Genomic DNA, 13286 nt, shown 5'->3' on the forward strand with positions numbered 1-13286 from the left:
TCTCCTATGGACTCAGACTTCAGGAATGTCCCAGTGAACCTAAGGACCAGGTTCATACCAGCACCTAGCCAGCCCCTATACAGACCCTGCAGATTCAGACTGAAAGACCACCCCAGCACCAGTTCAGCCTCTGTAGACCCAGGTTTCAGGCCAGCTTCTATAGACTCAGGCTCTTTTTCCTTATGGACACAGGCTCTAGGTCCACCCTCATAGACCTAATCAATAGGTTTATCCCAGTAGATCCAGATTCCAGGCCTAACCTTGTGGACTGAAGCACCAGGCCCACCCACCTGCTGACCCAGGCACCAAGATAGCCTGCCCAAGGGCTCAAGCAACAAGTTCACCCATGCATGGACTACACCAGACCAGCTGCCAAGAATCTCTGGATGAGCTGACTGGTAAAGGATTTTCCCAGACAAAGCCAGTACAAAAAGACTAAAATAAGTCCCTACTTCTTCAAATACATAGAAACTAATACACAGTCATAAAAATTAAGAACAATCAGGGAAACATGATGCTATCAAAGGAATAAAATAAAGCACCAATAATCACACTAAAAATAAAGATTTGTAAACTACCTGACAAAGAATTCAAAATAATTGCTCCAAGAAAGCTCACAAAAATATAATAAAATACAGAGAAGCAACTTAATGAAATCAGAAGAACAATAAGCAACCAAAATAAGAGAGATATTGAATTATTTTTTAAAAAATTCTGGAGCTGAAAAATGCAATGAACAAAGTTAAAAATACAATAGAGCATGAATAGCAAAATTGGTGTAGCAGAAGAAAGCCTGTGAGCTTAAAGACAGGTTATTTGAAAACACATAGTCAGAGGAAAAAATATTAAAATGAATGAAAATGAATAAAGGAAGCGTATGGGATTTATAGGACAGAATCACAAGCAAGTACTCAAATTATTGGAGTTAAAAAGTAATAGGAGAACAACAAAAAGCCAGAAAACTCAGTTAAAGAAATAATAGCAGGAAACTTTTCAAATCTGGAAAAATATACAAATAATTCAGGTACAGGAAGGTCTCCACTCAGATTCAGTCCAAATGAGATTACACTAAGACATATTATAATAAAACTGTCAAAAATCAAAGATAAAAAGAGGATCCTAAAAGCAAGAAAAAAAAAAGAGAGAGAGATAGAGAGAGAGAAGCATATCACCTGAAATGAAGTTCCAGTAGGGTTAGCAATATACCTTTTGATATAAACCTTACAGACCAGAAGAGAGTGGGATAATATATTCAAAGTGATAATGTGGTGAGGGGGGACTGCCAAACAAGTAATCTTTACTCAGCAAATCTATCCTTCAGAAATGGAGAGAAAATTACTTTCCCAGACAAAGCTGACAGTTTGTCACCACCAGACCTATTTTATAAGAAATGCCAATGGGATTTCTCCAATCTGAAAGAAAAGGAGGATGCTAATTAGTAAAACAGTCAAGCATGTGAAAGAATAAAATTTTCTGGTAAAAATCAGTACACAGTCAAATTCAGAACATTCTACTACTATAATGGTGCTACTTAAGTCACTTGTATCTTTAGTGTGGAGGTTCAAAAGCAATATTGTAAAAATCATAATAGCTACTGTAATTTGTTAAGGAGTACATAATATAAAACAATGTAAACTGTGACACCAAAAACATAAAATGTGGAAAGAGGAGTAAAATTATTGAGTTTTTTCATGTGATCAAAATTGTCAGCATAAAAAAGTCTATTATAACTATAAGATATTTTATGTAAGCCTCATGATAACCACAAAGCAAAACCCTATAGTTGATATACAAACCATAAAAAGTAAGGAATCAAGCATACCACTAGAGAAAGTCATCTAATTATAATTTATCTCACAGTAAGAGAGAAAGAAAGGAACAACAGATTTACAAAACAACCAGAAAACAATTAACAAAATGGTACTAATAATTCCTTACCTATTTATTATTACTTTGAGTGTAAATTGATTAAATACTCCAATCAAAAGACAGAATGGCTGAATGGGCTTTTAAAAAAATACCTAACTATACACTGTCCACAACAGACACACTTCACATATATACTAAAAGGGAAGGGAAGGAAAAAGATATTCCATGTAAATGCAAACCAAAAGAAAGAGCAGGGGTAGCTATTTATATCAGATAAAATAGACTTTACATTAAAAAAGTAAAACAAGACAAAGTCATTATTTAAGATAAAATATTTTATTAAGAAATGACAGTTGTAAATATATATGTGTTCAACATTGGAGCAAATGTTAATATATCTAGAGAGAGAGAGAGAGACTGTAACACAGTAATAGTAGAGGACTTCCATATTCCACTTCAGCAAAGGATAGATCATCCAGACAGAGCATAAATAAGGAAACATCAGACTTAAACTGCACATTAGACCAAATGTCTAATGGACATATACAAAACATTCAATACAACAGCAGCAGAATACATATACATTCTTTTCATGTGTACACAGAATGTTCTCTAGGATAGACATATTAAACCACAAAAAGATCTTAACAAATTTTAAAATATTACAATCATATCAAGCATATTTTTAAAGCACAATTGTATATAAAACTAGAGGACAGTAACAGAATTTCAGAAAATTTACAAATACATAAAAATTAAACAAGATGCTCCTGAACAACTAGTGGGTCAAAGGAGAATTTGAAACTATCTTGAGATAAATGCAAATGGACACATAACATACTAGAACCTGAGATACAGCAAAATATATTTAAGAAAAAAATTCATAGCAATGCATGCCTACATCAAAAAAGATTTTAAACAAAAAAGTAACATTATACCACAAGTAATTAAATAGAAAAGAACAAATAAGCCCAAAGTTAGTAGAATAAAGGAAATAATAAAGATCAGAAAATAAATGAAATAGAGACTAAAAAAATAATAGAAATGATCAATAAAATTGAGCTGGCCTTTTAAAAAGATAAAATCAACAACTCTTAAGCTAGATTAATAAAAATCTGAGAGGACTTAAATAAAATGAGAAATGAAAGAGGAGAAACCAGAATTGATACCACAGGAATACAAAGAGACATAGAAAAAATTACTATGAATGATTATATACCAACAGTTGGATAATTAGAAGCTACAGATAAATTCCTAGAGACATAAAATCTACCAAGACTGAATTATGAAGAAAAAGAAAACAGGGACAGACCAATAACAAGAGATCAAATAAGTAATAAAATGTCTCCCACTAAAGAAAAGCCCAGGACCTGATGACTTTATTGCTAAATTTTAACAAACATCTAAAGAACGAAAACCAATCCTTCCCAAACTTTTCCAAAAAAAATTGAAGAAGGAATACTTCCCATCATATTTTACAAAGCCAGTATTATCCTAATACCAAATTCAGACAACTATACCACAAGACAAGAAAATTACAGGCCAATATCCCTAATGAATATACATCCAAAAATCCTCCACAAAATACCTGCAAATCAAATCCAACAGCACATTAAGAAGATTGTTGCTCACAATCAAGTGAGATATATCACAGAAAAGCAATAATAATTCAAAAATGGAAATTGGTAAATGTGATACACAACATTAACAGAATGAAGGATAAAAACCATATGGTCATCTCAATAGAAACAGAAAGAGCATCTGACAAAATTCAACACCTTTAATAAAAATTATCAACAAATTAGTTGTCAAAGGAATGTACCTCAATATAATAAAGGCCATATATAACAAACTCACAGCTGACACCACAGTTAACATTGAAAAGATGAAAGATTTTCCTCTAAGAACAGGAACAAGGCAAATATACCTACTCTTACCACTTTTATTCAACATAATACTGGAAGTCCTAACCAGAGCAATTAGGCAAGAGAAAGAAATAAAATGAACCCAAATTTAAAAGGAAGAAGTTAAATTGTCCCTGTCTGCAGATTACATGATCTTATATATAGAAACCCCTAAGAATTGCACCAAAAAAAAAAAAAANAAAAAAAAAAACTGTTATAAGTAATAAACAAATTCAGTAAAGTTGTAGGATACAAAACCAAAATACAAAAAATCAGTAGCATTTCTAAATACTAAAAAAGAACTATCTGAAAAATAAATCAAGAAAACTAACTGAATTACAAAAACTAAGAAAAATCAAATACTTAGGAATATATTTAACCAAGGAAGTGAAAGACCTGTACAATGAAAACTATACAACATAATGAAGGAATCTGAAGAAGACACAATAAATGAAAAGATATTCCATATCCACTGGCTGGAAGAATTAATAATATTAAAATGTTCATACTACAGATAGCAATCTATAAATTCAATGCAATCTCAAACAAAATGCTAGTAACATTTTTTCACAGAAATAGAAAAAAAGAATCCTAAAATTTATATGGAACCAAAAAGGACTCTGAATAGCCAAAACAATCTTAAGTAAAAAGAAAAAAAGTTGACTTCAAAATATACTACAAACCTATAGTAGTCAAAACAGCATGGTACTTACATTAAAAACAGGCACATGGATCAATGGAAGAAAATAGAAAGCCCAGAAATAAATCCATGCATTTACAGTCAATTGATTTTCCGCAAAGGTTCCAAGAACACACAATGAAGAAAAAATAATCTCTTTAATAACTGATGTTGGGACAACTGGGTATCCACATGCAGAAGAATGAAATCAGGACTTTATCTCATGCCAAATAAAAAAAATCAATTCAAAATGAAATAGACTTCCATAAGACTTAAAACCGTAAAACCACTAGAAGAAAATGTTTGAAAAGGAGTTTGACATTGGTCTGGGTAATAATTTTTTGAATATGACCCCAAAAGCACAGGCAACAAAAGCAAAAAATAAATGAGATTACATTAAACTAAAAAGCTTTTGCACAATAAAGGAAGCCATTAATGAAGAAACTATTTGAAAAGACAGAAAATATTTGCAAATCTGGCAAGGAGTTAGTATCCAAAAATGTATTAGGAACTTAAACAACTCAATAGCAAGAAAAAAAATAACCTGATTTAATAATGGGCAAAGGAGCTGAATTGACATTTCTCAAAAGAAGACATACAAATGACCAACAGGTATATTAAAAAGTGTTCAGTATCACTAATGATCAGGGAAATGCAAATTAATACCACAATGACATATCACCTCACACCTGTTAGTGTAGCTACTGTAAAGAAGGTAAAAGTGTTGATGATGATGTCAGGAAAAGGAAACTATTACACACTGTTAGTGGGAATGTACATTGGTACAGCTATGATGGAAAAAAGTAGGGAGTTTCCTCCAAAAATTAAAAATAGAACCACATTTGATCCAACAATCCCACTACTGGGTATATATTTAAATAAAATGAAATTGGTGTATTGAAGAGATATCTGCTCTCCATCATTCATTGCAGCATTATTTATAATAGCCAAGATATGGACCCAACCTAAGTGGCCATCCATAGATGAATGGATAAAGAAAATGTGGTATATATGGAATACTAGTTAGCCTTAAGCAAGAAGGAAATCCTGTCTTCGCATAACATGGATGAAAATGGAGAACAGTATGTTAAGTGAAATAATTCAGGCACAGAAAGTCAAATATTGAATGATCTCACTTAACATGTGCAGTTAAAAAATATCAGACACATATAAACAAAGAGTAGAATGGTACTTACCAGAGGGTAGGGAAATGCTGAACAAAGGCTACAAAATTTAAACTAGACAGGAGGAATGAGTTCAAGAGATCTATTCTACAACATGACGACTTTAGTTAAAAACAATATATTGTATTTTTGAAAATCACAAGGTAGATTTTATAAATTCTCCCCACAAAAAAGTAATAAGTATATGTGGTAATGTATACATTAATTAGCTCATGTTAGTCATTACATAATGCATACATATTTCAAAATATCATACTATACACAATAATTATATATATAATTTTTGTTAGTCAATAAAAAATTATTTAAAAATTGAGAAAATAGACATGAGCATCTTACGGGCAAAATACATTTAATTGTTTACGGCATTTCAGATTTCTGTGATGAGTTCATTCTTTTTTTTGAATATGGAATGTAGATTCATTTTTATGTTTTACAGATCTACAAACTACTGTCTGAAACGCTTGAGGAGTGACATGTTTGGCATTCTGAATTGGGGGATTTGGATATGTAATACAGGGCATAGGGCTCATATTGTATAATGTCCCAACGATGTCTCAGGCAACTCCTAGTAATTAAAGACAGGAATATTTCTACATAGAAATAGATAACTAGTCACACCATAAGTAGCTTCTTATCAGTTCAGGTCAGCTTTTAATGAAGTGATGTTTTGTCTCAAAATAGATTGTGAAAAAATATCTCAATTTTCAGATTTTCAGATTTCAGTACTGCAGATAAGAGATTGTGGAACTGCAGTTGTAAAATTCAAAGTAAACATCAACATTCTCCTGCAAACTAGAGTGAGGGTAACTCCCACTCTAGTTTGGGGAATAAGTAAAAACCACAAATAATCAAAATTAGCTTTGAAAATCCTTTAGGATGCTCTCATAATGTCTGCAATGTTAGACTAGCTCAGCATTTTGTCAGCTGAATTTGAGAAGGAATTGGTTCAGATTAAGTGGATACGCTGAATGAAAAAATACATCTTTGAATATTAGAATCACTCAGCTACTTGCAATGCATGGCAATGATCTATTTACAAGACACACAAAGACTAAGAGAACAGTACAGCCAGGTCTGTCACCACATGCCCATTCTAGTAGAATATGCTCTTTAATGGTTGGAAGAAATACCCCCTTATTTTTTTTTAAAAAAAGCTGTATGTTCATGTGTGATGTGTGTATGTCTTAAGAAATGAATGTGGTTGAACATATGCTAAATGTCCCTTTGATTTGGCATCACTATCAGCATTTATTATGTTTATCATTTGTTTGCTTAATTTGAATAGATCTCTCTTGGTATATTATAAATTAAATTTCAGCCTATCTTGTTTACCTTTGCATTCTGAAGTGAAATACCATACCTGCTTTCAATAAATATCTGTATATCAGGAGGGAGTACTGCATAATGTTTAAGAACATGAACTCTGCAGCCTGGCAGCCTAGATTTGAATCCTGCCTTGACCATTACTAGCTTAGACCATGAGCAAAGTCTGTTATCTAGTGTCCTCACCTGAAAAATGGGGATAATGATACTTATTATTACCAGTCTAGATGTATTAATTTATACTATAGTAACAAACCCCAAAATCCCAGTGGCCTGAACCAACAAAAATTCTCGTATGTTTTTCTTGTTGCATTACATGTCCATCATAGGTTGGCTAGAATTCTACCCTGTATGATCACTGTCCTCACTCCAAGACCCAACTGTCTAAGCCAACACTACTTGGCACAATGCCAGTTCCTCTAGCAGGGCAAAAGGAACATTCTTCAGGGTCCAATACTGGTAAATTAAATTCTTGGCCTAGAAATGACACAAGTCACTCTGCTTACACATTGGGCAGAAACAGCACCCAGGAAGCAGAGATACAGATACCCTCATAGGGTTTGCATGACAAGTAAAGAACTCAATGTTTATAAAGCACTTGGAAAAGGACCTGCACCTCACTATGTACTATATAGGTATTTGCTACTGCTATTATGATTATTAATAAACAGAATAAATTCATATTTTGGGGGCCATTAGAAAGTCACCTTTCAGGTTTCTTTTTACTGAATTGAATTTGGCTAAACATTTCATAGTCATTGCTTCATTGTTCCCTTTAGCAAGAAGGGCATACCAACATCCTACCCAGCAGACCCTTATCCGTCTTTAGCATAGACACAGACCAACTCAAAGGACAACCTTTCTAGCCTCACCTTCCTCAAGATGACTTCTGCAGCCCAGCTGGATCCCAAAAGATGAATCCAGGGGAGTACTCTGAAGAGAAATGAACCCTAGTAACTTTCAGGTGTTGGATGCTGTGAAGATCACAGTTTTAAATGTGTTTCATACAAAAATATTTATATTTCAAGCTGTAGCACACAAACAGCAATCTGCATTTATTGGCTTCAGATGCCAATTTCCTCCAGCTCCGGTTCTCCTTTGTGTTATATAAACAAATCTCAACCATCTGGACCACAACAAGCCTCAATGAAGTATGTGCTCACTCATTGCAAAAGCATCAAATCAAAATACAATCACAGAATTCTGCCTAACTGAAAATTGGAATGAACATTATGGACATCACAAAGCTGTTTTTTAAGATGTGCTTTAGGTGTCAGAACTTAGAATTTAAATAAGACAGCAGCAATGAGCATATCAGAATAATCACTTTGAACAGAACAAAGTGATACAGAAATAAACAGATCCAGATCATATCCTGTGCTGTTACCTGTATTATAAGAAGTTCAATTTAGGTCCCCATAAATTTCCTCAAAAAGGAAAAGGTGTCTCAGACATGTAGGAAAATAGAGAAAAGAATGCTGCAAAACTCGTTTGTGATAGAAAGCAAAACATTTAATTCCTACCCAACTATGGAAGTTAAATATATACTTTATAATAATTGCAAGACAAAGGCTAAACTCAAATCCATCAATATCCAGACACAATGATTTCAGAAACAGGCTGTGCCGAAAAAGAAAGGACTCTGGCAAAACAAATTACATATGAAACTACCCACCCTCCCAAACCTTGGAAATGAAGGCTAAGCATCATTTCTGGTGTCTCCACCCGCTGCTATAATTCCAGGCTGCTGAATACATCTTCCCAAACTGAACATAAAAACAATTACCATGGCCAGGCTTGCCCATAGGCAAATACAAGGAGTGCTGGAAATGCTTCTTGCTTCTTTTCTCTCTGCCTAAAAATATCTCCCCACCAACTTAGCACAGTGCCTAAAATGTCCACCCTTTGGGAAAAATATCCATCAACAGACTTCATGGCTCAGATTCATGAAATCTAAACCTTGTGGAAAGAATATCCTGACAGAATGAAGTATAATACTTAATATCTTAAAATAAGTGATTTTATTAAAGTAGTTTTTTAAAAAGGAGGTTAAAGGAAAGAAATATGAATTTCTGAGTTTGGAAGATAAACATGGCAGTGAAAATGAGATGTCACAAGACTCCCCACTTTTTTTTCCGGAGTCCCAGGGATCATGTCCCTTGGCTGTCGTCAACTTATCTGGTATCTGATTATCTTGCTTTGTCACCCTCAAACCATATAGATATAACTAAATCAAAACTAAATCTGCATCAGATTATTTGGTATCCTAAACACTGTCCACAAAAGGAAGAGTTAAAGAAAAAAAATCTCACTGAGGTAGAAGACTTTCTGACTTAATAAGCTGAATTACATAGACGTTGGCCTAGTATAAAATTCACCTCCATTCTCCATTGCTGTAAAATTGTGATCTAAATCATTTGAAACTGAGTGCAATTAACCATATTCTTATTTATTTTGCCTCAATATTTTATCAAGGTCATCCTAAAACCAAATACTATTTTCCCAAACTGCTATGCACAAATGTCATAGACACATTAGATGAGAATATTTTGCAATCGTTATTTGATCACAAATCAGAATATCAAAATAGATGTGTGCAGACTCCCATGAACCACCCCCCACCAACAGCCCCTGTCCTTCTATGTCCTCAGTTCCAGTTCAGTTAATCAGCCATTCTTGAGCAGCACTGCTAAATGAGATTTGTATCTTCCTAGGTCTCATTGTTTCAATCTACTGGGAAGTATTTAATCAGGAAAGAATCAAAACCCCCACTAAATCTCTAAGGAAAATTCTTCTAATTGTGATATTTAGAGAAATGGGTGATATGATGAGAATACATAGATTGTTGCTTTATAGTTTATGACAGGTATATTTCAGAGGAAATTACTTTCCCTGAGTTAATTATCATTAGCGATGATCTGGTTATAATCCAAGAACAAAATTCCCAGTTTCTTTCAGAGAAGAAATTGGCATATGCCACTTTCTTACTTTAAATAGTCTAATGATCATAGCACTGGAGGTTCTAATTATATATAATTCCTTGCATTTCAAGTTATTTTCAGCTCATAATTTCAACAGTACAACTCCAGAATGATATCATTATACAAATATCTTTAAATGGCTTAAAATAATTCCTAATCCTCTGGGATGATTTCCCTGCGGCTATCAGGATTGTCTACAAAATCAATCATATCCATAAATCAGACTTCCAGTAATTGTACCAGACACAGACTTCAGCAATGGACAGAAAAAGTTAAAGTTTGTGAAACAGCAATCATAAATCTTACTCTTATATCTCACACAGAGTCATATACTTTAGTTTAGAAAAAAAAAAAGGCCCTTTATCCAAAAAATTTTGTCCATGTTTCAGTAGTATAATAGTGGCTTTTACAACTAAGCATCTATATCCACAAGGGAAGGTTTAATCCATTTAGAAATCCCATTTAAAGGTCAGAGAAATCTGAAATAAACTTTGGAAAGGTCTCCAAATGGAATATTTACTGTGATTGCCAAAAACATTTACACTAAGTTAAGTCTGTTTCTTAAAATGGGAAGCTGGAAAATGTTAATACGTAGACGACCTCATTCCCCAATCATTTCAAATTGAGGAGTTACTACTGTCACTCAAATTCTTACAACACACACATAGCAATACCACCATCGTATCAGTGAGCAAAGAAGGACTCAGATGCCAACCAACTTACTTTCTTTAATATCTGCTATGAGACTTGGCTCACAGCTTAAGAAGCCTTTTTTAGAATATTCAGCAAGCTGCAGGAAGGGTAGAGGTAAAATGGAGCTTGAGCTCTTGTGAAAAAGGTAAATTATATTTATGGCAGAATAAGGGAAAGGAAACTTTTAGAAGGTTAATACATCTGCTTCCTAGCCTAAGGGGCATGTCTTACAATCCATATTAACACCACTTGTTTTGCTAGTTAGACCTATGAGTCGCAGAAGGCTCAGTTTGATTCAACATAGTTTCAGCTACAACCCTGTCAGATGTATCTCTAAAGTTAGCTGATAACAGAACGGGCTTTTCTCATCCTGGTACACTTGCCAAAAATAGAGCCAACTAAACATTTCCAAACACTTCAAAACATCAACCACAAATGAACAACAGAATTACTTTGAGATAATGCCACATCTCCCCACGTTTTAGGAACAGAAAAAGGCTTCTTACCTTGCTCTCTTCTCCTTCAAACACTGACTGGTGAACATTGCACGCAAACAACGAGTTGGGGAGGTCATTGAAGTCAGTGATTGCTTGAAAGGCTTCTTCTGCAAAACAGCGGGTGACAGCCCAGTCCCTGTCTATGCAGCAGAGTAAGAAAAGTCCTCCATCTTCAGGGATGTGTCCCTGCTGCCCTGGGCTCCTCATTCCGATAAAGTATGATTCTCCCCTCATTCCTAAGGATACAAAGACAAACATGTGTTACTGTAGAATAACCTCCTTAAAACTCAGTTTTCAGGTCACAGTTTTGGATTGTCTGGGGCAGAACAGTGGAGTATGATTAGGAGAGGCAGGGGATATCGGAAGGGAGAAGATCTATAAGTTCACATGGTTCCCTTGATCCCTGAATCAATTTCCAACACAGCTCTGCTTTGGGGCAAGAATCCAGTCAGTACTACATTTTTTTAAAACAAACAAACAAACAAACAGGTATAGGAAATGGAAATCACCACCACCACTACTACTACTAATGTCTATCAATGTATTGAGTTCCAGGCACTATTCTAAATGATTTATATACATTTAGAACATCAGTTGCATATATTAACTACCCTATTTAATCTCCAAAATAGTCTATAAGGTTGGTACCAATAGTAGCCCCATCTTACAGAAGGGAAAACAGAGGAACAAAGCAATTGAGTAACTTTTACAAGACCACTGACAAAATGGCAGGGCTAGGATTCAAACGCAGAGAATCCGGCCTAGAGCTCACTCTCCTATACCACAGGAATGAAGCAGTTCAAAATAAGTAGAAGCCTCTATTTAAGGAAGTATGATCTACATCAGCCCTGAATCCTGATCATAACTCTAATAGATAATAGTTAATCCACAGTAAGATTAAATATCCCCCACAAACACACACACAGATACTTCCTCTTCTGACTGAGATAATTACTTCAAGTCATCTGTGAACCAGGTTCAGGTCCTAAAAAAATCAGTGCTATCTTGGCCAATCCATGGTCTATAGGTCCCCCTCCCTCAGAGCCCCATGAAGCTTTCCAGTATTGATTTCACCTAGCTGTGTTCAAACCTTCTATTAGTTTCTCATCTCTTACATTTGCAGTTTGCCTAACTGCAGAGTTTTTCCATTTTTTGATACTGGTACATAATTTAGTGGATTATTAGGTCAGTATTCCCATATAGTCCAAGGATGGACTTTGGGAGGCTGAAATGGAAGGACTTTCTTCTTTTGTATCTTTTTTCATGCCTGTGATACTACTCTGCTCAAAGCTCAATAATTAAGAGGCTTATAAAGTGAAATAACTTGCCCATGGTTATGCAAGTAAGACTGACTGAAAATTATGACATGGTTACTCAATCATCTTCAGGAAGCTCCATGTTCTTCAATCCCATCGTCACAGATGCTCAGAGCAAAGGACAGAAAAACCACTAAACACCAGTCTGTTCGCATGAAGTTTAGATACAAGTTCTAGATCCCCAGACAAAGTATCAGTTTCTGCTTATATCTCTCTTGAACTCTGAAATAAACCCTTGAACCTCAGTGTTGAGGTGATGTTTTTTATTTTCATTTTTTCCTAGAAAAGCCCCAATGAAAGTTGGTAAGCAGAATTTGCCGGCAATAATGCATTACATATTATAAAATCTTAAGCCCAGTTGAGGTAGGAGCCAAAGACTAAATAGTTTGAGGTAATATCTCTAAAATCAAATCACCAATATTGTGATAAATAAAAATTTCCATATAAAATATAAGACAATTCTTACATTCCAAAGTTCTTCAAACTCCAATTTGTGCAACATTTTCTGTATATAAATCAAGAAAATACTTATTTTAAATAAAAGTATGGTACATGTTTTATTAAATAATATAAAATATATGAATATTTTAGAAGGAAAAACTATGAGGAAATTCAACTGCTAGACATCTTCAATAAAACATACATGTATTTTCTTTCATATTTATTTATACTGCTGCTAGAGTGTTTTAGCATAAAATACCTAATGACCATTATTTACTAGGGTATCAATTCTTTTAGTAGTAAAAATATTTACTAAAAGCATCATCAGAACAGTATTGTTTTCATTAATAGTTTATAGGAAAACCTTTTTTTTTTTTTTTTTTTTTTTTTTTTTTT

The 13286-nt window shown here is 34.0% G+C and overlaps 1 protein-coding gene across 3 annotated transcripts in view; it reads right to left on the minus strand.

Moving 5' to 3' along the window:
- The window catches only part of RCAN2 (regulator of calcineurin 2), a 287946-nt gene that overhangs the window by 242776 nt on the left and 31884 nt on the right, over positions 1–13286 (minus strand). For all 3 annotated transcript variants that reach the window (XM_017505130.2, XM_017505132.2, XM_017505129.2), the window contains exon 2: positions 11143–11369. In XM_017505130.2, coding sequence (XP_017360619.1) covers positions 11143–11367 — 225 coding nt within the window. In that variant the 5' untranslated portion in view covers positions 11368–11369. The remainder of the gene's footprint in view (positions 1–11142; positions 11370–13286) is intronic.

Source organism: Cebus imitator, unplaced genomic scaffold, assembly GCF_001604975.1.
Source record: "Cebus imitator isolate Cc_AM_T3 unplaced genomic scaffold, Cebus_imitator-1.0 Scaffold334, whole genome shotgun sequence".
In the NCBI taxonomy this organism is placed as follows: Eukaryota; Metazoa; Chordata; class Mammalia; order Primates; family Cebidae; genus Cebus; species Cebus imitator.